The sequence below is a fragment of the Podarcis cretensis genome (genome assembly GCF_951804945.1).
Source record: "Podarcis cretensis genome assembly, chromosome: 12".
Lineage (NCBI taxonomy): Eukaryota > Metazoa > Chordata > Lepidosauria > Squamata > Lacertidae > Podarcis > Podarcis cretensis.
In genome coordinates, this window is record NC_137181.1 from 47,884,644 (window position 1) to 47,911,086 (window position 26,443).

At 44.3% G+C, this 26,443-nt stretch overlaps 3 protein-coding genes across 8 annotated transcripts in view; 1 reads left to right on the top strand and 2 right to left on the bottom strand.

Moving 5' to 3' along the window:
- Positions 1 to 6,728, top strand: ACKR4 (atypical chemokine receptor 4). 4 transcript variants are annotated; one of them, XM_079947414.1, is made up of 3 exons: positions 1 to 1,171; positions 2,388 to 2,571; positions 4,116 to 6,728. In XM_079947414.1, the coding sequence occupies exon 3, from the start codon at positions 4,124 to 4,126 to the stop codon at positions 5,168 to 5,170; it is 1,047 nt and encodes a 348-aa protein (XP_079803540.1). In that variant the 5' UTR covers positions 1 to 1,171; positions 2,388 to 2,571; positions 4,116 to 4,123; the 3' UTR covers positions 5,171 to 6,728. The 4 variants fall into 4 exon arrangements, with proteins under 4 accessions (XP_079803540.1, XP_079803543.1, XP_079803542.1 ...); XM_079947417.1 differs by having other exon boundaries at positions 2,388 to 2,504; XM_079947416.1 differs by lacking the exon at positions 2,388 to 2,571.
- The window catches only part of NPHP3 (nephrocystin 3), a 224,095-nt gene that overhangs the window by 118,450 nt on the left and 79,202 nt on the right, over positions 1 to 26,443 (bottom strand). The window lies entirely within an intron of this gene.
- Positions 1 to 26,443, bottom strand: part of ACAD11 (acyl-CoA dehydrogenase family member 11) — a 43,883-nt gene that overhangs the window by 7,210 nt on the left and 10,230 nt on the right. The window contains exons 5-14 of the mRNA XM_079947296.1: positions 25,602 to 25,763; positions 24,263 to 24,427; positions 20,418 to 20,565; positions 18,481 to 18,602; positions 17,226 to 17,332; positions 14,776 to 14,902; positions 12,285 to 12,362; positions 10,622 to 10,760; positions 9,956 to 10,063; positions 7,440 to 7,538 (exon numbers count right to left, since the gene is read on the bottom strand). Of these exons, the coding sequence (XP_079803422.1) occupies positions 7,440 to 7,538; positions 9,956 to 10,063; positions 10,622 to 10,760; positions 12,285 to 12,362; positions 14,776 to 14,902; positions 17,226 to 17,332; positions 18,481 to 18,602; positions 20,418 to 20,565; positions 24,263 to 24,427; positions 25,602 to 25,763 (1,255 nt within the window). The remainder of the gene's footprint in view (positions 1 to 7,439; positions 7,539 to 9,955; positions 10,064 to 10,621; positions 10,761 to 12,284; positions 12,363 to 14,775; positions 14,903 to 17,225; positions 17,333 to 18,480; positions 18,603 to 20,417; positions 20,566 to 24,262; positions 24,428 to 25,601; positions 25,764 to 26,443) is intronic.

Sequence of the window (26,443 nt, forward strand, 5' to 3'; positions counted from 1 at the left end):
GGGCAAGTTCCCAGTGAACAGTTTTAGAATTGGGAATAAAAGGCTGTGATACTAATCCCATCTCATTTAGCAAGAAATGACATTCCTAGGTACACATTTGCTTGAAAGCAAATTCTGTCCCCAGTTAAAAAGAGAAGCTGATGGTTAAAAAAAAAACCTGGAGACCCAACTCCCAGTCAGAGCAGACAGTACAGTCGTACCTTGGAAGTCGAACGGAATCAGTTCCAGAAGTCCGTTTGACTTCTAAAATGTTCGAAAACCAAAGCACGGCTTCTGAATGGCTGCAGGAAGCTGCTGCAGCCAATCAGAAGCTGCAGAAGCCCTGTTGGATGTTTGGCTTCCAAAAGAACGTTCACAAACCGGAACGCTCACTTCCAGGTTTCAGTCGTTTGGGAGCCAAGGCATTCGAGAACTAGGCTGTTCAAAAACCAAGGTATAACTGTACTGGACTTTATGGACCAACAGTCAGATTCGGGAAAAGGCAGCTTAAGGTGGAAATCCCACAGATTCCGCTGCCTGAAATGATCCACAAACCAGCCAGATTTAAACTGCCTTAACTGACTTGTTGGTTTGGTTGCTAGGATGCATGAAACATAATATTTTTGAAATACCAATTTGAGGCATGCAAACAATTTTTAGCAGACTGTGTTGAGGATAACCTGACAGTTGTGCTGCAGCAGGGGAATGGGGCACCCTCCATTTAAAGCCAGATACCTGCCCTATAGGCCACACTGATGCCACTGATCAGCCCTGCATTAGCAAACTTCAGTGCCCAGGATTCTTAGGGGAGCTGGGGGGAGACAGATGTGCTTTAAAGGCATGGTGCATAACACAGCCCTTATCTGAGCTAAAATACGCTTAGCAACCCTGACCAAACTTCTACCTCAATCCTATTCCCATCGCCAAAACTCCACATCAATAACTGAGTTTTCAACAAAGTTTTTTCTGTCTTTCAGGTTAAAAGGCAAAGCTGAGCCAGCAAAGGGAGCTGCCCTTTGGCTCAACTGAAACAGATGTTTTCCAGGAAAGCACAAGGCAAATGAGCGTGGGCGGAGGAAAGAGAATGGAAATGAAAGGCGGGGTGGTTCTGGAGAATAATTGTGAGTCAGAAACCAAAACAGCATTGCACAGGAGGAGTTCAATGAAGCAGATCCTGAAAAGAGGAAAGCAGGTCAGCAATTTCATTTTATCATTTTTATAAATGATTAGAAAACAGTCTGTAGTGACTTTTGCTGTGTGTGTGTGTGTGTGTGTGTGTGTGTCAGTTCCCTCAAGTGGCTTCCCAGATACAGTGGTACCTCGGGTTACATACGCTTCAGGTTACATACGCTTCAGGTTACTTTCGCTTCAGGTTACAGACTCCACTAACAGAGAAATAGTGCTTCAGGTTATGAACTTTGCTCCAGGATGAGAACAGAAATTGTGTGGCAGCAGCGGGAGGCCCCATTAGCTAAAGTGGTACTTCAGGTTAAGAACAGTTTCAGGTTAAGAACGGACCTCCGGAACAAATTACGGTAAGTACTTAACCTGAGGTACCACTGTACTGCAGTTTGCAAAGGGTGCTGAGAGTTGTTGGGAGAACTCTCGTGGAGTTACTGTTCCCAGCACCCTTAATGAAACCCTTAATGAACAATGAACATGTGCTCTGCTGCTACTACTGGGCTTATGGTCCTTTTTCTTGTGGGATCCCAGAGGCGTAGCATGGAGGGGCTGGGAGGGGGGTTGTTGCCCCAGGTGCAGTTTGGGGAGAGGGCACAGGGTGCCATGAGCTGCTGCATCCTTCCCAGCTGGAGGGCGCCCGAAAAGGACGCAATACTACTGTACTGATCGTTAAATTTGTGCCCATTGCTCTGCCTGCTACTGGAAGGGTGCAGCCCTCGTGCTGCTCTAACCTCTTATTTGTACAGATAAAATCCTGCACTCAAACGTCCCATGGCACTAGTGCCGCCGAAAGACAGAAGCCAAGGGGGATAAAACACACACAGATAAAAGGATGGGGTTACTAGGGGGCAGGCAGATGATCATAGAATTGTAGAGTTGGAAGGGACCCAAAGGTCGTCTAGTCCAACTGCCTACAATGCAGGAATCCAAATTTAAAACAGCCAGGGGGGAGATAAAAAGGCCCACCGCTGTTAAAAGTATTATAGAGTCTTGGAAATCAGCCATTACAACCAGCCACAGCAGTCACCTAGCTGTTTATGGAGGAAAGTGGGAGGCTGGAATATCCCCAGGCACACATGGTAGATCAAGAGAAATCCAACCGGCTACAATTAGTTAAATGTTGGAAGATTTCACACTGGCACACTGAGGAACAATTTGAGACTCTCGGGAATCTAGCCACCTACGTCTAAGAAAAGAACTTCCTGTATCCATCTGCTCATTTGCAGCTTCAGGAAAACAAAAAGGACAGCCCCGGAGTGGGTTCTCCGCCAACTCAGCTGAAATAAATAATCCGGTACTTGGATCAAGAGCTTCAAGGGCAAACCATTGAAAGACAGCCGCAGGTTTGGCATTCCTGCCTTATCTTAATTTTGAAAGCTGCAGGGCTTTACTGCCTGGTCTAGTCTCACTGTAAGTTTATATTATTATACTGCAATCATTTTTTTATATAGCTCACTGTTTATTTTGTATCATTGTTTATAAATGCATTGTTTACATTGCCTTCATTGTACATATTTGCAATTTTTACCATTTACTTTTAATAAATTTTCTAATGTATTTTCTTTTGGCATGATTCTGGGTCTTTGCTCACCGGAACAAATTAGTATCATCTAAATTGAGAGCCCGTTTTTCTGATGACATGGTCCCACTTCACATCACTGGCTCCCAGGGGGGACAACTTGAATAAAATATGGGGGGCAAATAAACCCCTACCCTGCATAAACAATCACATGATGTAGAGCACAGACACCATCTGAATGGCAGTGCCCACTAACTTTGGAGGGATCCAGCCCCCTCAAATATTTTATGGGGGGGGGGGCAAAGACCACTCGGCCCCTAGGAGTTGGTTGCCAATGGCTGGAGGCTGTTGTAATAGTAAGGAAGGAATGGGGGAGAGGAGGTGCTATGTTTAGCAACACCCATGTGTTTATTCATTGTAATGCCTAGTTTAGCCGTGCATGCAGGTAAGAGCCCTTGAAGATTATAGTGTTTGTCTGGAGCCTTTGATTCAAGTATTTAAAATCTATTTCCAAATGCCACCAATGATGTGGAACAAAAACCCCTCCCCGCAATGTTCATTCATAATAATGAATGGATGCCAGCTGCAAAAATATAATGTTACGCAAGCGTATCAGTTTAAATGCTTTAGCTTTCTTTATGAAATAAAAGTAAAATAAACATGCAAAATGAGGTCACTCTCTAGGATATCAGTACATTTTCTGATGTAACAAAAGGTATTTATCTCCCTTTACTAAACAAAAGTGAAACGAACACACTTCCTTCTGCAACTAATCCAGAATGCGGCAGCTAGGCTGGTGACTGGGAGTGGCTGCCAAGACCATATAACACCGGTCTTGAGAGACCTACATTGGCTTCCAGTATGTTTCCAAACACAATTCAAAGTGTTGGTGCTGACCTTTAAAGCCTAACCGGCCTCAGCCCAGTATACCTGAAGGAGCGTCTCCACCCCCATCGTTTAGCCTCCAAGGGCCTTCTGGCTGTTCCCTCCCTGCGAGAAGTGAGGTTATCGGGAACCGGGCAGAGGGCCTTCTCGGTGGTGGTGCCCGCCCTGTGGGAATGCCCTCCCATCAGAGGTCAAGGAAATAAACAACTATCTGACTTTTAGAAGACATCTGAAGGCAGCCCTGTTTAGGGAAGTTTTTAATGTTTGAAGTTTTATTCTGTTTTTAATGTTCTGTTGAAAGCCGCCCAGAATGGCTGGGGAAACCCAGCCAGATGGGCGGGGTAGAAATACTATATCATCATCATCATCATCATCATCATCATCATCATACTTGAATCACATTGTAAGGCATCAAGAAATCTTCCGAGGCAAGCTGGAAATCATCCTAATTTGTACAGGGCATTCCCCCAATCCAAAATTTCCTGGAAAACTAACATCCACTGGGTGCAATTAACTTCAGGTTCTCCCTTCACCCCACCCTGTATTTCAGATTCTTCCATGGAGCTCTCTACAGAAGGGTACCACTACGATGATTATGAACTGAACACTACTTTCGACTACGCTTCCTTCGAAACGCTTTGCTACAAAGGTGAGGTCAGAGCATTCATCACCTCATTCCTACCGGCATTCTACTCTGTCGTTTTCTTCGTTGGGCTCGCTGGGAATTTCCTAGTGGTGGCATTCTTCGCCTACATCAGAAAACTAAAGACCAGGGTGGATGTATACATCATGAACTTGGCGATTGCCGATTTGTTACTACTCTGCACTCTTCCCTTTTGGGCTGCGAGTGCCGCCCATGGTTGGGTCCTAGGTATCCCTTTATGCAAGATCACGTCCGCTGTCTACACAATGACCTTCAGTGCTAGCATGCAATTTCTGGCCTGCATCAGCGTCGATAGATACAAAGCCATTGTCAAATCCCAAGCTAAACCAGGGGCCATCAACCAATGCGTCAAAACGTCTTTCCTTGTCTGGGCAGCTGCCATGTTCCTTTGCATTCCTGAACTTGTCTTTAACACAGTCGTGGAGTTCAACAACAGACTTTCATGTTTTCCCGCATTTCCTCAGAGCACGGGGAACGTAATTAACGTAACCATCGAAATAGCGGAAATGTTGCTGAGTTTTGCGCTGCCTTTCCTCATCATGCTGGTTTGCTACTCGGCTGTGGCCAGAACTCTCATTTCGAGCCCCAGTGTTAAAAAATGCCGGCCTCTGAAAGTTCTTGTCGCAGTGGTGTCGGTCTTTATCGTCACGCAACTGCCTTATAACATGGTCAAGCTTTGGAAAGCCATCGACATTATCTACCCGCTGATTACAGACTGCAACACGAGCAAAACCATCGATATCATATTTCAGGTGACCAACAGCATTGCTTTGTTCCACTGCTGCCTGAACCCCATCCTTTATTTTTTTATGGGAGCCTCTTTCAAAATGCACATGGTCAAAATGGCAAAGCGTTGTGGCTACTGGAGAAGGCAGCAGAATGAAGAAATTCCTATGGACTATGAAGATTCAGGGCAAGAAACCAGTAGCTTCACTATTTAGAAAATGAGGAGAAGCAAAGCAATATGTTTTCGCTTAAGCCAGTCAATGCCTGGCTGTGCTGGGTTGACACAGAGAGATCCTTGATAAAAGAACTGAATATTGACTGTGATTGCTTCATGTGGTAGGATGAAGCTGTTCCAATCGAGTAGATAGCTGGACCTGCTCTCTGCTGACAGTATAACCTAGTTTAAATGGGCTGATCTATGCATACAGGAAATGTTGCACATTATTTCTAACATCAAATAATACATACTAATGAAATGTTCAAGTGGAAATAAGCCTGCTTAGTAGCAAGGAGATGGAGTGAGTAGAATCACTCAATAGCTATTTTCCTAAAGGCTGGTTTTTTCCTTGAGAAGCATGGCTCAGGAAAGATGGTGGCAAGCCTATTCTTATTATATAAAATAAAATCATCCTATAAGCAGAGGTGGGGAAGCGCTGGACTCCACCCCCATCAGTATGGCCAATGGTCAGGGATAATGAAAGCTGTTGTTGGGCTTCAGTTTCCATTATCCCTGACCACTGACCAGGCTCATCTTACCCTTTGAGGCTAGTGACGCAGGGTGCCAGGGCACCAGGTTCTGGAGGGCACCAGACGAGAGTCCGGGGAACACCGAATGAGTGCGCTGAGTGAGCGAGGTTGCGTGCGCCACTCCCGCTGAGTGTTGGCTCCATTTTAGCCTGCAGGCACCAAATTCTGTGGGGCGCCAGAAGGCTAAAAGGGAAAAAACCGAGCTGACGCTTGGCCGGAGCGGCACATGTGCGCTCGCTCGCTCCGCACAGGCCCGCTCGCTCGGTGTGCTGCCTGCCGTGGCCACCGCGGCACAAAGCGGCCAGCTGAGCCAGGAGGCGCCGCGTCCAGCCTCTGCCTCTTCCCCACCGGAGAAGCCGCCCTCCAGCCACTGCCCGCCTCCTCCAGTCCTAAAAAAAAGGTCAACTCTGGGAAAGGGGAGGGCGCCGGCGGGATCTTTGCACCACGGCGCTGGATATGCTTAAGACGGCCCTGCCACTGATCATACAGATGGGGGTTGATGGGAGCCAAACAACCCCAATGGATCAATGCTTCCCCCCAAGCCCTGCTATAAATCCTGGTGCCATTGTGCTAAGTTTTCTCCACCCAGATAATTTACATGGAACAGGAATCCAGAAAACGCATAGGATAATGGCATCAGTACATGGGGTACATGTTGCCTTGTGTTCCTGAAAGATGGAATACTAGACATGGGGATGCCATGTTCAGTTGCTGCTCAAGAATGTATCTGGATACTTATATGGACACGAACACACCTAAACACTTATTTACACAAATATTTGTATAGTATTTTTTTTTGGGGGGGGGGACGACCTTATTCCTTCATGTAATGGAATTTGAAGTGCAGGACTTAATGGGTAGAATTTCCCAATACGATTAGAACTGTCACGTAATGACACCTACAGCATTTCCATTAAGTCACACACAATGCAATCTTATGTTTTGTTATTCCTATTGTATTATATTAATATATATTATGCTTCATTTTTGTATACAATAAAAGAGCTTCAATGGAAGAGAAAGGAACCACGTGTATAAAACAATCCCTGAACTACTGTGGGGTGTTTTTGATAGGGGAATCTTTCAAACTCAAAATTCAGGAAGGTCCCTTATTGCCTTGCAGAAGTTTTGGGATATCAGCTAATTAGCATCTCATAGTATTCCAGTTCAAAAGATTGATATATCTGTAGCTTCACACATTGTTAAACAACTTGTGTGTAAAACATATTCCAAAGGAGTCATTGGTTTACATCAGGGGTTCCCAGACTTCAGCTGTTGTTGGACTACAACTCCCATCATCCCTAGTTACCAGGACGAGTGATCAGGGATGATAGGAATTGTAGTCCAAAACCAGCTTGAGGCCCAAGTTTGGGAAACACTGGTTTACATGTATGCAGGACAGGGTTGAGATTCAGCAGGATTAATGTGTCTTCTCCACTACTTATAGAACACTCGGTTTGAGAAGGACCCTAGGATTCAGTTCACCTTTGTGCAGGAGCAAAGCCCCATATCTTATGAAACCTTAATGCTGGAGTCCCGTGTGACTTAATCCATAGATAAAATATAAATGGAATATCTAGCATGCAAATGCAAAGGCCTGTTCAAGCATGACGCTAGGAAAAAAATAAAAGTCATCTTTCTTAGCCCTCATGCAGTCAATACGGAAACATGGGAGGGAGGACAGAATTCTGAGGTAGAATTGACCTCATCATTCCAGGAAAACTTTGTTTTACTCACCGCTGCTCCACCACTTTTGGCCGTTGATCACATAGCTGTCTCCATCTCTCTCGAGGCTGCATTCCATATTGGTGGCATCACTCGAAGCGACGCCAGGTTCTGTTCAAACAAAATACCAATCATGGCTTACTGCAGCTGGAGTAATTGAAAACAGAATTTAACTTAGCCCATTCTATCACCAAGCAGAGGTGATAGAAGCAGCATCAGTGGTCTGCAAGGAGAAAAGGCAGTCCGTCTGTCCCCACCACCCTCAGCAGGTGATGTGACCATTTATGTGGTTTTATTATGTTGCTCCGGCGGGAAGGTAAATGGCGTTTCCGTGTGCTGCTCTGGTTCCGCCAGAAGCAGCTTAATCATGCTGGCCACATGACCCGGAAAAAACTGTCTGCAGAAGCAGACAAACGCCGGCTCCCTCGGCCTGTAAAGCAAGATGAGCACCGCAACCCCAGAGTCATTCGCGACTGGACTTAATTGTCAGGGGTCCCTTTCCCTTTTTATTATGTTGCTTAATGTTCCCCTATGGAAGAAGAAGAAGAAAAGAAGAAGAAGAAGAAGAAGAAGAAGAAGAAGAAGAAGAAGAAGAAGAGGAGTTTGGATTTGATATCCCGCCTTTCACTCCCTTTAAGGAGTCTCAAAGCGGCTAACATTCTCCTTTCCCTTCCTCCCCCACAACAAACACTCTGTGAGGTGAGTGGGGCTGAGAGACTTCAGAGAAGTGTGACTGGCCCAAGGTCACCCAGCAGCTGCATGTGGAGGAGAAGGGACGCGAACCCGGTTCACCAGATTACGAGACTACCGCTCTTAACCACTACACCACACTGGCTCCACACTATGGGACATGGGTGGCGCTGTGGATTAAACCACAGAGCCTAGGACTTGCCGATCAGAAGGTTGGCAGTTCGAATCCCCTTAACGGGGTGAGCTCCCGTTGTTCGATCCCTGCTCCTGCCAATCTAGCAGTTCGAAAGCACATCAAAGTGCAAGTAGATAACTAGGTAGAGCTCCACCGGGAAGGTAAATGGCGTTTCCATGCGCTGCTCTGGTTCGCCAGAAGCGGCTTAGTCATGCTGGCCACATGACCCAGAAGCTGTACGCCGGCTCCCTCGGCCAGTAAAGCGAGATGAGCGCCGCAACCCCAGAGTCGGTCACGACTGGACCTAATGGTCAGGGGTCCCTTTACCTTTAATGTTCCCCTAGTTGTTTTAAAACACTTCTGGGGACCACACAGACTGGTTGGCATTTTTCCTGGTCCTTCTTAATTGGTTTGGGAAGTGGCCTTACTATTGATTTTGCTGAAGATCTTAGATCAGCGGTGGCGAATCTTTTAGAGACCGAGTGCTCAAACTGCAACCCAAAACCCACTTATTTCTCGCAAAGTGCCAACCCAAAGTGCCCTGAGTTGTTGAACTTCTTTGTGTGTGGGGGGGGGGGCTTGCACACTGTTGTTGAGCTTTCATTGGGGGGAATGTCCAGGTTCGCTGAGCTTTTGGGCGGGAGGCAGCCGCCAAACTAATACAGAGGAAGCCAATCGACAACAGGCAATAATCTCCCGCCCAATCGCCGCAGACAATCTCCGGCTCACACAAGCAAAACATAACCCGTTTCTGGCTCGCAGTGGCACGGGGGCTGAGGAACTCTGGTGAGAGTTTCCTACCCACAGTGGTCGGGGGGGGCAGCTGCCCACTTTGCCAACCTCCAGCAACGGTGCAGATGGACCGATGGCGCATGTGCCCACAGAGAGGGCTCCAAGTGCCCACTCTGGCACACATGCCATAGGTTTGCCACCACTGTCTTAGATTGTTTCTAAGTTAATCTAAGGAGAATGTCAAAGAGCTCAAATATATATGTAGACGTATATTTATTAGTTGAGAATTCTTATCAACATGCAATTCTATGTGATGTAGAAAGATGAACCTGGTTTAAGCTCTATTTGTTTTATTATTGCAATGTTTCTTACAGGTTATTGAATTTCACACTTATACAGTGGTACCTCGGGTTACATACGCTTCAGGTTACATACGCTTCAGGTTACATACGCTTCAGGTTGCAGACTCCGCTAACCCAGAAATATGCTTCAGGTTAAGAACTTTGCTTGAGGATGAGAACAGAAATCGTGCTCCGGTGGCGCAGTGGCAGCAGGAGGCCCCATTAGCTAAAGTGGTGCTTTAAGTTAAGAACAGTTTCAGGTTAAATACGAACCTCCGGAACGAATTAAGTACTTAACCCGAGGTACCACTGTATAACGAAACATATATACATCTCAAATTATTTTTAAAAAGTATAAAAATAAGACAAACATTCAAAAAATAATAATTGGAGCGGATATAAATTATAAAGAAAAGATATTCCTGGAAAAATACTACAGAGGAACTGTTGTGGACTATTGGTACTAAAACCATTATATTTCTCTGTATGTAATACAAATGTAAAAGGTCACCATGCAGTTGCTATTGGAGGATTTTTGTAGCACTGTATCACAATCCTTAGTTTTTAGGAGGAGAAGAAGAAACTATTACCTGTCATGCAGAAGCAAGAACTTATTTTCCCTTCTAGGAGAGGCTCCAGCCACTGTTTCTTTTGTTCTTGGGTCCCATACATGTGCAGGACCTCCATGTTTCCTGTGTCTGGGGGGAGACAAACAGAAAAGACGCTGTTGCGGTTCCCGCTCCATCAGACACACAGTGATCACTGCACAGAGGCAAGGATGGGAAACCTCAGGCCCTGGAGCCAGATGCAACACCTCAGGACTCATTATCCAGCCCTCAGGACAACTCCCAAGGTCACGTCTGTCACCAGCCCTGCTTTGCACCCTCCTTGAGTGTTTTTTGCCTGGCTGGAATGTGCCCCTCAACTCTGAAAATGCTTCTACCTTCCTAGATGTAGGATGGAGAGGGGTGTGGAAATGGTGTCTGTAGGAACCAGTCAAAGGTCTAATGCACATTTGTCTCTGGAATGCGGTCCCTCAGGAGAAAGCGTGGCACTTGAGCTGAGAAAGGTTCCCTGTCAGGTACTAGGATAGCCCAGTTGGTTAGAGCACGAGACTCTTAATCTCAGGGTAATGGGTTCGAATCCCAAATTGGGCACTGGAGCGGGTTGGACTAGAAAACCCTTGAGGTCTCTTCCAACTCTACAGTTCTGTGATTCCACGATCCCTGGTATGAGTGTCATAACAATTCACTGACCTGGGGCGTGGCAGTTGAACACGTTGGGCGCGAAGAAGCACTTCCCGGTCTCTTCTGCGATTAAGGCATAGTCCAGCTGGCCAAGACCACTAACCCCTGGCAGGAAAAGGTTCCAGAGACCCTCTGCCTTGGCCCTTTCCTGATGATAGAAGTAGGGGGAATCAGCCAAGTCAATGGTGGCACTGAACGACCATTCTAATACTTTAGCTAGAAGGGAGATATATAATATTTAAATATAATAAAATAAATAATTTAAGAGCTGGGATGCTTACAGCATTCGGGGAAATATACGTATTTTAATATAGTCCCGATAAAATAAATGCCAATCTGATTGAAATCACAGCACTCAGAAAACACCAAGCCAAATTATTGGTTCTGGCATTGCCATAAACAGCTTCACTTATTCTCTCTCTCTCTCTATTTCTTTTTTTCTCTTTTCTTTCTTTCTTTTTCTTTTCTTTCCTTCCTTCATTCATTCCTTTTTTTAAAAAATGATATTTATTCAAAATTTAAAGGTTACAAAGAGAAACAAAAAAAGAAAAGAAAACAATACATAAAAACAAGTCACATCAAAGAAAAAATAAAAAAGAAAAACAGATAAAAAAAGGAAAAAAGGAAAAAAATGAAAAAAATACATACAAACATACAAAAAAAGAACAAATCAAACCTTTACATAACTTTCTTTCTTTAGCTTATTTCCTTGACCTCCTCATACCTCCCCTCTATGTATTCTAGTTCAGTTAAATATTTCAGCAAATCCTTCATCCTTGTTTTTATCCTAATAATTTATCTTAATATACTGTAATTTTACATTCTCTTCTTTCACCAATTAACCATCCATTTTTACTTTATTTAATCTTATTTCTCATTAAAACTAATATATTTGACCTTGATCTCTTAAGACATTTCCCCTAGGGTCATAAAAATTTCATTCCACGATTTTTCCATCTCTCATTAGATTTTTTTTTTTTTTTAAATCTCCATATATACACTTCAAATTCCCAATTTTCTTCCACCGTCTCCCCTCCCCGGTCTCGGCCCCTGCCGCCAGTTCCATCAACCTCCAACAGTCCATCAACCTGGAGATCTTCCTTCCTTCCTTTTTCCTCTCTCTCTCTCTCTCTCTCTCTCTCTCGCACACTCTATCTCACTCTCTCTCATATACACACCAGTTTTTAAACTCTGGTTCCAACCAACCTAATTCCATTAAGAAAATCCAAATGAGTCAGAGCATCTAATTCGTGACTAGGTGTCTTAGTGTGAAATGATTATTTTTCCCTTCTTGGTTATAGAAACAGAAGACTAAGAATTACACATTGCAGAGATTTCTGTCTTTCCACAGTGTTATTCAGCAAAACATCTATGATTAATGGCCCAGAGTGTAAGCCTGTGAAACTGCAGAAGAAATTTGGCCCAGGCTTGCCTGCAATTGAAATCAATTGACCTAAAGTGCTTTAAAGCAAAAGCATCGCCGTTTTATCATGCCTGTGGATCAGGGTGATAAACTACTCTTTCTCTTCAAAACTTTACCTGCCATTTTAACTGGAATAAGATCCCCAAACATCAGATAAGCTATTCTTCAAGTGACATTTGCACAGCTACAGGACTGTATCAGGTAATTCCTTCCATTATTAACACCACAGAAGTGAAAAAATACAAGCACCTTCAGTCTCTCAATCACGGGAGGCTTTTTCCATACGTCTGGCGAATTTTTATTTCTGGCGTAATACTCCACCATTTCCTAGGAAAATAAAATACATCAATAGAGAACACACAACAGCCAATAAAGCCACATCAGTGCATTTTCCCCCCTCATATGGTTTGTGAGTAATTGGAGGGAAGAGTCATAAAGACACAGAATTGTGAACGTGAGCACCTGAAGTCCAATAGACTGGATGAATAGCGCAGCAATATTCCCCTCACACATCTACGGTAAATGACTTTATGACTTTCAGAAAACATCCCAGTACAACAGGGAATTTTTAAATGTTTGACGTTTTATTCTGCTTTTAATATTTTGTTGGGAGCCACCCAGAGTGGCTGGGACAGCCCAGTCAGATGGGCATCATATAAATAATAAAATAATACAGTGGTACCTCGGGTTACGAACTTAATTCATGCCGGAGGTCCGTTCTTAACCTGAAACTGTTCTTAACCTGAGGTGCGCTTTCGCTAATGGGGCCTCTCACTGCTGCTGCGGCGCACAATTTCCGTTCTCATCCTGGGGCAAAGTTCTCAACCTGAGGTACTACTTCTGGGTTAGCGGAGTTTGTAACCCAAAGCGTTTGTAACCCGAAGCGTTTGTAACCCGAGGTACCACTGTAAAATAAAAGGACTCCTGTAATGCCATTACAGTGGTACCTCAGGTTATATACACTTCAGGTTACATACACTTCAGGTTACAGAGTCCGCTAACCCAGAAATAGTACCTCAGGTTAAGAACTTTGCTTCAGGATGAGAACAGAAATTGTGTTCCGGTGGCGCGGCAGCAGCAGGAGGCCCCATTAGCTAAAATAGTGCTTCAGGTTAAGAACAGTTTCAGGTTAAGAACGGACCTCTGGAACGAATTAAGTACTTAACCCGAGGTACCACTGTATGTCTAGAGTGTAATTTACCTAACTGTACCATTGGACCTTAGAAAGGCCCACCACTATTTTCTGTCCTGGGGCCCCTGCACTAGATGGCTGGGTCTGAAAGCTATCCACCATTAAAATTTCCCACAATGCCACGGGTCAACGTTTTGTTTGGGGTGGGCTTAAAATGGCAGGCATTTCCCAGCTGCCCGATTTAGCTGCTGCTGCTGCTGCATGCCCCTGGGGTGAGGACACCAACCCAGGAGGTGAGTTACCAGGCCACATTTTGTTATGAGGCAACTCAGGCTTGCAGTTGGTCCTGGTGGGCCAGAGATTAGAAAAGTTGCACCAGCTAAAATCCCCTCCCTGTAGAGGCACCAACTTCTCAAGATGATTGAGGAGGCCTCGTCTTGACACCATGCGCACCCGATGTCACACAACATCCTGATGTTGCAAGCATGGCATTGTGATGTACCACGGGGCAGAGTCAAATGCCCTCTGAAAATTGATGGGGCTCACCCACTAATAAAAAAACATGGGGGGGGTGAAAGTGCCTCGGCTCCCAGGATCTGGCACCTATGCCTCTGTGTAAAACTATGAATGATAGGTAAAGGTAAAGGTACCCCTGCCCATACGGGCCAGTCTTGACAGACTCTGGGGTTGTGCGCCCATCTCACTCAAGAGGCCAGGGGCCAGCGCTGTCCGGAGACACTTCCGGGTCACGTGGCCAGCGTGACATCGCTGCTCTGGCGAGCCAGAGCCGCACACGGAAACGCCGTTTACCTTCCCGCTGGTAAGCGGTCCCTATTTATCTACTTGCACCCGGAGGTGCTTTCGAACTGCTAGGTTGGCAGGCGCTGGGACCGAGCAGCGGGAGCGCACCCCGCCGCAGGGATTCGAACCACCGACCTTTCGATCGGCAAGCCCTAGGCACTGAGGCTTTAACCCACAGCGCCACCTGCGTCCCCTATATTGAATATGAATGATACAGGAGTCCTAATAACCTTTGCATGGGATCACCTCTGCCTTCTGGCACTGAGGGAGAAACTAGACCAGTTGTAGTCTAGTTGTACTGGACTTGAACTCTCACCATCTCTGCTCATAGCCATGTTGTTTGATGGAAGCTGAAGTCTAACGACAGATGGAGAGCAGCAGATTCCCCATCTCTGCTAGATAACTGCTAAATAACTAAATCTGTGTCTTACTTTGACAACCACAAATCAGTACAGTGGTACCTCGGGTTACATACTCTTCAGGTTACAGACTCTGCTAACCCAGAAATATTACCTCGGGTTAAGAACTTTGCTTCAGGATGAGAACAGAAATCGGCAGCAGCAGTGGGAGGCCCCATTAGCTAAAGTGGTGCTTCAGGTTAAGAACAGTTTCAAGTTAAGTACGGACCTCCAGAACAAATTAAGTACTTAACCCGAGGTACCACTGTACTGTTGAATCATATACTAGAGAAATCTTAATAAACCAGGGCAAAATTCAGCCACATTTCTATTCCTAATCAATGATTAGGCTCTTAATCTGTGCCTGATTAGTACCAGTGTTCTGAATATGCTACATCATATGTCTCACCATTTCAGCTGGAAAAACATATTTCTTCATGAAATCCTTCACCGTTTCAAGCACTTCTTTGCCCTCTTTAGACTGGTGGAATAATTCTCCTGTGCTACAGGGCTGACTCTCAGTGGCAAAAGATGTTCTAGAAGAAAAACCCAGATGGGACAGTAATGGCGTTTTTCTTCAGGTACATAGCCTTAAAGCAGAAACAAATTCTTTTTAAAAAAAAAAAAATTATTACTTTTAAACGTTACAAACAAGAAGAAAAAGAAAAGGAGAAGAAAAAGAAAAAACAATACAATATATAAACAATACATCACACAACATTAACGCATTAAACTAAACAAAACAGAACAAAAACAATTTAAAAACATACATCATACCATTTCAATGCCTTATCTTCCATTCCTTTGTTTCATCGACTTCCTCTCACCTCCCTTTTTGTATTCCACTTCTATTAATTGTTTCAGCAAATCCTTTCCATCTTTCACTATTTTCTGTCATATAAATATCTTAACTTATTTTAACCTTATTTTTCATTAAATAATACTTATTTATGCTTAACTCCTTATAACACTTCTACTAAGGCCATATAATTTCATTCCAACATTTTTCTAACACTCATTAATTTTACCATATTTCTATAAATAAACTTTAAACTTTTTCCAATCTTCTTCCACCGTCTCTTCTCCCTGGTCTTGGATTCTGCCAGTCATTTCCGTCAATTCCATATAGTCCATCAACCTGGTGCTCTTCTGTCCGAGGCTCTTAACTCTTTTCCAGGTCCCTTCTGCAAGTCTTCTTCGCATTTATACATACACTTTACTTTGTCTTCTGCTGATCTTGTTCTTAATTTCCTTTCTTTGATGCTGAAGAGTAGGTCTCGAGGGAGCTCCAACCTAACAATGTTTTTATTCCTTCTCGACATGTCATCCACATCTCCGTGGTTAAAACTAAAATCCAAAAGATATTTCAGGACGTGTTTCAAAGTCCCTCCAAATCTGCAGGTCCCCACAATTCCAATTTCCTCCTGACCCAGGTCCAGATCCCAAAAGTCAGTAAATCCCTGCATGAGGTGATCTATCCAACTTTCCTTCTCCAGTCCAAGCAGGGTTCCAATCTGACTTTCTCTGAATTCAATCATAGAGGGCAACAACTTGTAATCATCAAGTTGCCTCTGTAAGGCTGGGGCTCTCTCCCTCTCCACTTGTATTACTTTAGGTTCAACAACCACAACTTTCTCCCTCGCTTTCTCCACCATTTGGCATGTCAAAGTAGATTCCTGTATCGGTTCCTGAATAGTTTCTGTGCAGATGTTCACTTTTTGTCCCAAATTAGTCGCTTTTTGTTCCAAAATATCAATTTTAATATTCATCACGTCCATCTTTTTATGGAGCTGTTCCAATGACTCACTTATCTTGCATAGTGCAACCACTAAGGCTTCTTCTGTCGACGTTCTCAAGCAATCCAAGGTCAATCTCACGGTTTTCTCTTGCAGCTGGAGATTCCACCAGCCCAACTCTTGTAACAATTTCAAAGGCTCCCTCTAGAGGGAAACAATTTCTGTTTGTATCAATCCTTTTAAGCACAGTTCAAGCAGTAAAATTAGTTTCAATTTTCAGCTACTTTTACTCCTTTTTAAACGCAGGAGACAATGAAAACAATGTATTTCTCTTATTTAACTAACTGTCACAGTCAATGAACTTTCCCAAAAACGTCAGTCTTACTAGCAGTCCATTTCCAGGTTCAGAGCGGTGGTGATCCAACTTTCTTCACTCTCTCCTGCAGGCTTACGCGATCCAAAATTTCCCCCCTCTTCTCCTGCTTCCAAGGGGGGTTTAATGATTTTAGCCGTTGGAAGTTTAATCCTTTACATAGGACTTTCCAAGACTTTAGCTTGCAAATTCTTTGCTTCAATCTATTTACAAAAGGGGAAGGCGGACTTCCTGTTTGAAACCTCCCCGTTTCGATGCCAAATTAAGACGTTTAAAAATCCAATTTTCCGTTCTACTCACGGGTAGTTGTTTAGAATCAAATTGTCCACAGGAAAAAGTCAGCGCTCTCCGGCAACAGCAATGCGGCTTCACTCAGTGAAAGAAGCAGTCAATTTGAAGCACTGCGCCGCTCACCCCACATCGCTCTGGATACCCGAAACCGGGTCTCTCCGTGAGTAGGGGAGGCGCAAAAGGTGCCAGCCAAATCCCACGTTCACAGGCTTCTCCCGCCTGCGATTTTTAATGGGTCTCCGCCTTCGCCGTGGCGGCCAGACCCTAAATTCCACGGAGCAAGTTCCTCCCGATCAGAGGAACTCCGCCATTGCTGGAGGCGCTAACCCGGAAGTCCCAAAGCAGAAACAAATTCATCTCCCTGACTCCTCATGCAATACCCCACACTACAACCTCAACTGCTTTGGAGTGAACTCGTTGCCATTTTTTTAAAAAATATTCTGAATAAACCATTCTTACTTTTTTGATACCAGTAATCCAGTTTCTGCCAAAGGTTTCACCATACTGCCAAACTTGTGGCTGTTTTCTGCAACGGAATTTCCCTGAAGGTATCTGGCGTAGATGCCCTAAGGAACATATAAACAAAAGTATGTGTGATTTGGCTTTTTATTTCATTCAAGAACCCACTTGCTAAAACATTATGTCATGTAGAAATTGTGAAATCAAACAACACTTAGTACTGCACAGCCAAACAATTCTGCCTCTGAAACAACTGACAAAATATAAAATTTGGAGAGCTGTTGTTTGTTACTAGCTAAAGTAATATATAATGACCTTTGTTATTTTATTTTGAAATAATTTTTATTAAAGGTTTTCTTGAATTACAAAAGAACTGCAAGGTCTCTCTCTCTCTCTTGTTACGTTCAGTGTAAGACAATGTTGTTGATGTTCCAGAGCTGTTTATTTTTTAAAAAAAGTTGGGGTGTTGAGGACATTAACACAAACCCACTGCAGGGCGGCTAAAATCCAGCTCCTGTAGGCTGCGGAAAACTAAATATGAAGTGTGGTAGTAGTAATAATCTCAGCTAGCCCCGCAAAATCTCACAGCTGAATCTGCCAGTGTTTAAGGTGAGCCAAAAAGAGGACTGGTTCCCCACTGCCACCCAGTTATTAAATTTTGTGTTCATGTGAATGTTAAGGGGCATTTGAATGGCGTGATTGACACATGCCTGAGACATATCTAGGAAATATGCACATCAAAGTAACGCTCATTTTCTTGTTGAACTTCAAAGAACTTCACTAATATTATGTAGGAGTATGGCTTGCAGTATTTCTCCCTGAAACTTAGGTAAAGGTAAAGGTAAAGGTACCCCTGCCCGTACGGGCCAGTCTTGACAGACTCTGGGGTTGTGCGCCCATCTCACTTAAGAGGCCAGGGGCCAGCGCTGTCCGGAGACACTTCCGGGTCACGTGGCCAGCGTGACATCGCTGCTCTGGCGAGCCAGAGCCGCACACGGAAACGCCGTTTACCTTCCCGCTGGTAAGCGGTCCCTATTTATCTACTTGCACCTGGAGGTGCTTTCGAACTGCTAGGTTGGCAGGCGCTGGGACCGAGCAGCGGGAGCGCACCCCGCCGCAGGGATTCGAACCGCCGACCTTTCGATCGGCAAGTCCTAGGCGCTGAGGCTTTAACCCACAGCGCCACCTGCGTCCCTCCCTGAAACTTAAAATATGTTTAAAACAGGTAAGATATATTTATAGCCACAACTATTACCTGCATTATGGAAGCCACTTTAAAATACGAGAGTGCAAGGAAGAAATTCAGGTTGGGCACAGCAGGGCTGATACCTCTGCAGCGACAGTACGTCGCGATCACTTCTTCAGCCGACGGAATTCCTAGGAAATTGATACGGAATAATGTGAAAACTTGGCTTGGTGTGCCAGTTACACACGGTTGTTGTTGTCTTAATTGTATGCAACAGGGGTATAAACAGATATACAGTCATACCTCGGGTTACAAACACTTTGGGTTGCGCGATTTCGGATTGCGCACCACGTCGAACCTAGAAGTACCAGAACGGGTTACTTCCAGGTTTCAACACATGCGCAGGTGCAGAAGTGCTAAATCGCGCTTTGCGCATGCACAGAAGCCCCAAAGCACAACTCGCGCATGCACAGATGTGGCGCTGCTGGTTGCGAACGCTGTGGGTTGCGAACGTGCTTCCCGCACGGATCATGTTCGCAACCCGAGCGTCCACTGTACTAGTACTGCATCTATTTTCTCATGCAGCAATATAGCCATCAGATCATAGAACCATAGATAGATAGAGCTGGAAGGAACGACAAGGGTCATCTAGATCAAGCCCCTGCAAAGCAAGACTCTTCTGCCTAACATGGGGCTCGAACCCACAACCCTGAGATTAAGAGTCTCATGCTGTACCAACTGAGATAACTAACAGGTAGTATCCAATGCAGTATTTATGTGAGAATGCTCCCACATCTCATAAGCATACACTGAGCTGTTGTTGCCTATCAGTCACATGGAGCTGGCAGTTAGTAATAATGCCCCACAGATAAACCTTTCTTAAAAAAAACTTTGGTGGGGGTGGCGGGTGGGAAAAAGAGAGAGGAGCAATGGAGATAATCCCACTTCCTCAGGCTGTGTGTTGTTGCCTGCCAGTCACATGGAGCTGGCAGCAGGAACTTCCTTTACCCTACTGAGTTTCTAATACAAAAAAAGTGTGTTTGTGAAAAGGTGTGTGTGTCCATATGAACTTATTCTTTGGTTTATTACTAGATCATGGTGTATGCAAGGTAAGTGGTATAACCTAATATGACAAGAGGTACCCCATCATGAATTTTTGTGCCCCTGGTACCAGTCCGATCCCAGCCTCGGCTCCTGAAAGGCATCCAGGCATATCTTGAGTTCCTCACACAAATTTTATTGCATAAAGGTCAGCATGTGCAAATTTAGTTGCCAAGTACAATCTATCCACCCCCTGAATGGAGATAATGTTAGGAGATAATTTGAAGGCAGGGAGCAGACAAAAGACAACCAGCTCAGTTCCACTTCACTAGGATACTAGTCTTCCAAACCCTTAATTTGCAAGATGGAAATGGGCAGGAACTCCGGTGGAAAGACAATATCTACTACAGTGGTACCTCTGGACGCGAACGGGATCCGTTCCGGAGCCCCGTTTGCATCCTCAAGCGAATGTAAGTCATGACTGCACGTCTGCGCATGCGCGGGTCGCGTTTCACCGCTTCCGCGCATGCATGTGACGTCATTTTGAGCGTCTGCGCATGCGGCGAAAACCGGAAGTAACACGTTCCGTTACTTCCGGGTCGCTGCGGAGCGCAATCCAAAAATGCTTAACCTGAAGCGTATTCATCCCAAGGTGGTGTTGTTGTTTAGTCATTTAGTCGTGTCCTACTCTTTGTGACCCCATGGACCAGAGCACGCCAGGCCCTCCTGTCTTCCACTGCCTCCCGCAGTTTGGTCAATCCCAAGGTATGACTGTATAATAATTCCTCATCCCAAAGCCATTTCTCTTCTCCATGAAGGAAATGATATAATAAAGGAACCCTAAAATTTGTAGTCAGTGGCTCTCATTGCTCTAGCGAGGACCTTCATTCAGCTCACTGGTCCCCAAAGGTTGGTGACCCCCCAATACATAGGCACAGAACATATAAAGAAAGATGGGTGCATACCTGCAATATTGTTTATATACTGGAAATTCGCCATTTGCAGATGTTTGAGGGATCTGGGCCAAAACCAGAGAGAAACAGTGTAAGCGAAGTCTGCCAGAGGATGCCCTATAGTCGAAAGTTCCCAGTCCAACACTGCCACAACACGGGCCTGGAAAGAGAGGAATACAGGAGGGAAAACCAGTGGCAATAGTGAAAAGGTTTAGATCAACATTTATCAACCTGGTGCCCTCCAGGTGTTGTTAGATTGCAGCAAAGCTGGCTGGGGCTAAGTTGTAGTCCAACAACATCTGGAGGGCACCAGTTCTGCAAGGGCTGGATTAGGCCAACAGTCCCCAACCACTGACTCCAGTGTACACACAAGGCTCTAGACACAAACATTTTCTTCCTCGAGTTGCAGTAATCTAACGAACATCTTTGCTGGACTTATGTGGCTCTCCCTGGTCTTGAAATAAGCATGAGAGACTGTTCTAGGACTGGAGGAATAACCTCAATGAAGTGAGCACAGGCGAGTATAAAGGGACCATTAACACCAGTCCATCTTCAGTGCCCTGCTTCCATTCTTTCAACTTCTGAGAAGCTTGTTTTTATTACATCAGCAGCCACTCCAAAATATTGATGCAGAATTTACATACAAGCATTTATATCTATCATGTAAAACAAGACCAACTAACTATGTTCCACTGGCTGCATCCTGCCCCCAAGAAAGTTTTTTGTGACCCCCCCCCTCCCCTTGTCATTTTTTTAAAAGAATCATAGAATTGTAGAGTTAGAAAGGACCCTGGAGATCATCTAATCCAACCCCTGCAATTTAGGAGGATAGAACCCTCAACCTTGGTGTTACCAGCTCTAAAGAGTCACTTAAAAAAAATAATGACTGGCTCTATGGGTCTCTCACTATGATTCCATGATGCCAGGAGCCACCCCAATATTTGTCTCGGTGTTAAGAGATTTAGAAAATGGCAAAACCATGCAATTATTATGCAGTTAAAACTGTGGTTTGCAATCTTGGTTTGCCTGTAAACTGCAGTTTGCATATACCACTGTTTGCCCAGTATCAAGGCAAAAGCAAATGAGGGTTTGCCACTAAATTGGAAGTGATGGGGGGGAGAGAATCACAAAGCATGCAAGCACAGGGCTCATTCTGATTGCACCCAATATTTTCTGGCATTGTATCAAGCCGCCACCAACATGTGTCCAATAATTGCTTTGGAATGGACTACTGCAATGCGCTCTATGTGGGGCTACCTTTGAAAGTGACCCGGAAACTACAACTACCATAATCCAGAATGCGGCAGCTAGATTGGTAACTGGGAGTGGCCGCTGAGACCACATAACACCGGTCTTGAAAGTCCTACATTGGCTCCCTGTACGTATCCAAGCACAATTCAAAGTGTTGGTGCTGACCTTTAAAGCCCAAAATGGCCTCGGCTCAGTATACCTGAAGGAGCATCTCCACCCCTATTGTTCTGCCGGACACTGAGGTCCAGCGGCGAGGGCCTTCTGGCGGTTCCCTCGCTGTGAGAAGCCAAGTTACAGGGAACCAGGCAGAGGGCCTTCTCAGTAGTGGCACCCGCCCTGTGGAATGCCCTCCCACCAGATGTCAAAGAGAAAAACAACTACCAGACTTTTAGAAGACATCCGAAGGCAGCCCTGTTTAGGGAAGCTTTTAATGTTTAATAGACTATTGCATTTTAATATTCTGTTGGAAGCCACCCAGAGTGGCTGGGGAAACCCAGCCAGATGGGCAGGGTATAAATAAATAAATAATAACAACAATTATTATTATTATTATTATTATTATTACATTGCATAAGGATATTACTGTGTTGCAATGGAAGGTTGAGGAAAACCTCTCAGAACTAGAGGCACAGCCTAGTAGGCAGGGGCCAGGTCCACTGGAACAAGCAAGAATTGGGGGGAAAACCCACCACCTTTGTATCAGTGCCCTGTATCACATGCTGCTACTTCACTGGACTAGTATTTTGTGGAAAGAAATTGAACTTAAGGGGACGATTGCAGAGCAAAGCCTAAACTGGCTGTCGTTATGGTCATGAAACCGAAGCGGAGGTTTGGACTTTATTCTACAAGTGTTGCGTCATTTGTTGATTGCGCAAAAAGGGCTCAACTTTCGCTCACAAAAGAGGTGGCACAGAGATGCAGGAGGGAAGTTTTAGAGGGCTCTTTTTAGAATGATCCCTCCCACAAGGTAGTTATGTAACTATGTGAATTTATTTACAGGGTTAATGCCCAACTGGTTTTCTCAGCTCGGTTCAAACCATGAGGAAGATACGCCTAGAGTTTACAGCTCCACTGCCCAGATTTTTAATTTCTCCCCTCATTCTGAACCATTTTACTTCACACTGTCCTTTTCCCTGACATTCTGGCACAACATGTCATTCAGAAGAAGTCAGGAAAGCTTTCCAAGCATGGTGGTCGATTCGTATCACTACTGGCTCCGTTCAGTATTACAACATCTCTATGTACTCTGTCTCTGAAGTCTATTATTCTATTAGGAATATAAAATATAGTTCAGTGTTCCTTTCTAAATCTAAAGACATTTGTGTATCTAATGGAGCAGTAAGAGGCCTCCTTCAGTGAGGAACATTGTTATCAATGTCCTTTCTCATAATTGTCTACTTGTCACGATAAAAACAAGTAAATCACTAAAACAAAGCAGCCAAGTAATACCCCTTCTTCCCTCAGACACATTTAAAAGGCTGTAGAATATTAATCAGCCCAAGGCCTAGTTGAAGAGGAACGTTTTCATTATATATATTTTAGGCTCTAGGCAAACTTCCCTGGGGAGAGAATTCCACAAACTGGGAGCCACTACAGAGAAGGCCCTTCAGACCTCGCATGCAGAAGGCACACAAATAAGGGCCTCGGATTATGAGCACAGAGTCTGGGACAGTTTATATGGGGAGGGGTTGTCCTTCAAGTCCCTTTTTTATGTAATATGGTAAAGGAGTGATCCATGAGGGTACTGGCATCAAATTGATTCAAACCTATGGAATAAATAAATTTGAGGCACGACAAAAAGGATTATGCAGACATACTCTTAGAGAATTGGAAACCAATTGCACAAGTCACCCTCAGCACCATCCAATCTTTGGGTGGAAATGTGCCCCCTTCTAACAGACTCCTTTATTCTTGTATCATTTACAAAGCATTCCATAGCCTTTTCTTTCTTTCTTTCTTTCTTTCTTTCTTTCTTTCTTTCATTCCAATCCCTTTTCAGAGTGGCCACTGGTGACAAATTTAAACAAATTGCACCTAACCAATAGAGCAGTGTCATCCCTGTCTTGCTTCTGATGACACACAAAAGTATTTGGACATCTTCCCCAGAGGCAGAAAACGCAATATCTTACGAAGCACACAGAAATAAGAGGGACTACTTTTATCTCGGGGGACGCAGGTGGCGCTGTGGGTTAAAGCCTCAGCGCCTAGGGCTTGCCGATCGAAAGGTCGGCGGTTCGAATCCCTGCGGCGGGGTAAGCTCCCGCTGCTCGGTCCCAGCGCCTGCCAACCTAGCAGTTTGAAAGCACCTCCGGGTGCAAGTAGATAAATAGGGACCGCTTACCAGCGGGAAGGTAAACGGCGTTTCCGTGTGCGGCTCTGGCTCTGGCTCTGGCCAGAGCAGCGATGTCACGCTGGCCACGTGACCCGGAAGTGTCTCCGGACAGCGCTGGCCCCTGGCCTCTTAAGTGAGATGGGCGCACAACCCCAGAGTCTGTCAAGACTGGCCCGTACGGGCAGGGGTACCTTTACCTTTACTTTTATCTCAGGGCTCTATGCACATAGTACTGAAAATGCTACAAGTCTAACTGAAGCCGTATGCACGATACCTCTGTTGGGTGAAATATGATGTTGTCTAATCGAAAATCTCCATGGACCAACTTTTCTTCTGTATCGCCAGCAGGAAGGTTGCTGGTTAACCATTCAGCTAATTCATCCATAGCTGGGATGTCTGCATGAGCAGCTGCTTGATACTGTCTTCTCCAAGTTGATACCTGAAAACAAAATCAGTAAGGGACGGGGGGGGGGGAATATATGTTAGACTGAGGCCCAACTGAAGGCAAAATGTTATGGTTGTGATCAGAAAATAAATTGCTTAAGCTCAGACAAAAGGTTTGTGCTAGCGGACTTCTCCATTTCTTTTTTAGAATTCTATCACAATATTGCTTTCAAAAGCAGATTGCTATAGTTGCAGAGTTTTTGGGATCCTAGTCCAGGAGTTCCCAAAATGTGGTTCATGGACTTCATTAAGGCAGTGCGCAGTATGTCTATGGATTTGTGATTGAAGGCGAAAGAGGGCACATCCATCATAATCATTTTTTAGTGAATTTTTATTGCTTCTTTCATTTCCCATATTGTATTTAATTGTATTTGTAATAGGATAAAATGCAATTTATAAGAAACCAATGAAGCAAAAAAACAAAAAACCTTTAAAAATCATGCAGCATCAAGCAGAGTGAATGACAATTGCTGCAACAGGAAGAAAAATCATTAAGTGGTCAGATAAGACGCTCAGCGATTTTCAAGTGTTCCATGGGGGGGAAAGTTTAGGAACCACTATCCTAATCCATAAAATTAATAGCCTTATTTCTTTCTTTCAAAAGGGAACACTTCCTCACACAGCAAACGAGTAGCACAATTCAAATGGGTTTTTTTTTAATGAAAGTCAGAAGCATAGATGTTGTAAAGATGTGGTGTGATCTGTTGTGGAAAACTGATAATGGGAACATCAGCAGTGAAGTATGAGGAGGAGGAACAAAGAAAGGGCAAAGTGAACAGTGTTGGGGTTTGTTTGTGTAAGCAGAACTGCAAGTGTAAGAGAGCTGCAGAAAACCTATTTGCTTGATCAGAAGCTGCAGTTAAATCAAACTGGAAACGACCATTGATCTCTGGCCATTGCTGCTGCTGCTGCTGCTGCTTCTGTAAATGTGCTCTATTAGTTGCTGGCACCAGCCACTTAAATATCACCCAAGACTTGCAGAAACTTCCTTGTTTAAGAGTTGAAGTACGTATCCTTTGCCTGACACCAAAATATAAAATAAAATAGAATAAAACGTTTGTGTGTGTGGAGGGAAGTCAGTCACTCTGTAAATGGCAAAGAGAACATTACTGGTGAAGAAAGTCATACGATGAGGCTGAAACATTGGAAAGGTTTTGTAGATCATTTACCTGCCTTTTACAGTAACCTGGTCCTCTTCCATAGCCTTGGAGTCCCAGTGAATTCACATTGAATGAGTGTAGTTTGGCCAGAGTTTCTATTACAGCTATGTATAAAGCAGATCTTTCCACTGGACTTATGCCAGGTAACGCAGTGTTTCGGAAGATGCGACCCTAAAAACACCAGGAGCCAAATATAAGGTGGGTGAGAAGCAAATAGGGAAGATTACAGCTTTAAAACACAAGATGCACCAGACCATCTGCACTCTGCATTTAAAGCAGTATCATGCCACTTTAAACAGTCGTGGCTTCCCCCAAATAATCCTGGGAACCACAGTTTCTTCAGGGTACTGAGTGTTGTTAGGAGACCTGTATCCCTTCTCCCCGCTCCCACAGAGCTACAGTTCTTACAGTTGGGTTAACAGCATATCACACTTCCCAGGGAAATTTGGGTAAGAGGGGTCTCACAGAACCCTTAACAAACTACAGTTTGTTTAGGGAATCTTTTAATGTTTGATGCATTACTGTATTTTAATATTTGGTTGGAAGCTGCCCAGAGTGGCTGGGGAAACCCAGCCAGATGGGCGGGGTATAAATAAATTTTTATTTTTATTTTTATTTTTATTTTTATTTTTATTTTTATTTTTATTTTTATTTTTATTTTTATTTTTATTATTATTATTATTATTTTCCCCAGCCACTCTGGGCGGTTTCCAACAGAATTTTAAAATACAATAATCTATTAAACATTAAAAGCTTCCCTAAACAGGGCTGCCTTCAGATGTCTTCTAAAAGTCTGGTAGTTGTTTTTCTCTTTGACATCTGAAGACCTACATCAGAAGCAAGGAGGAGGA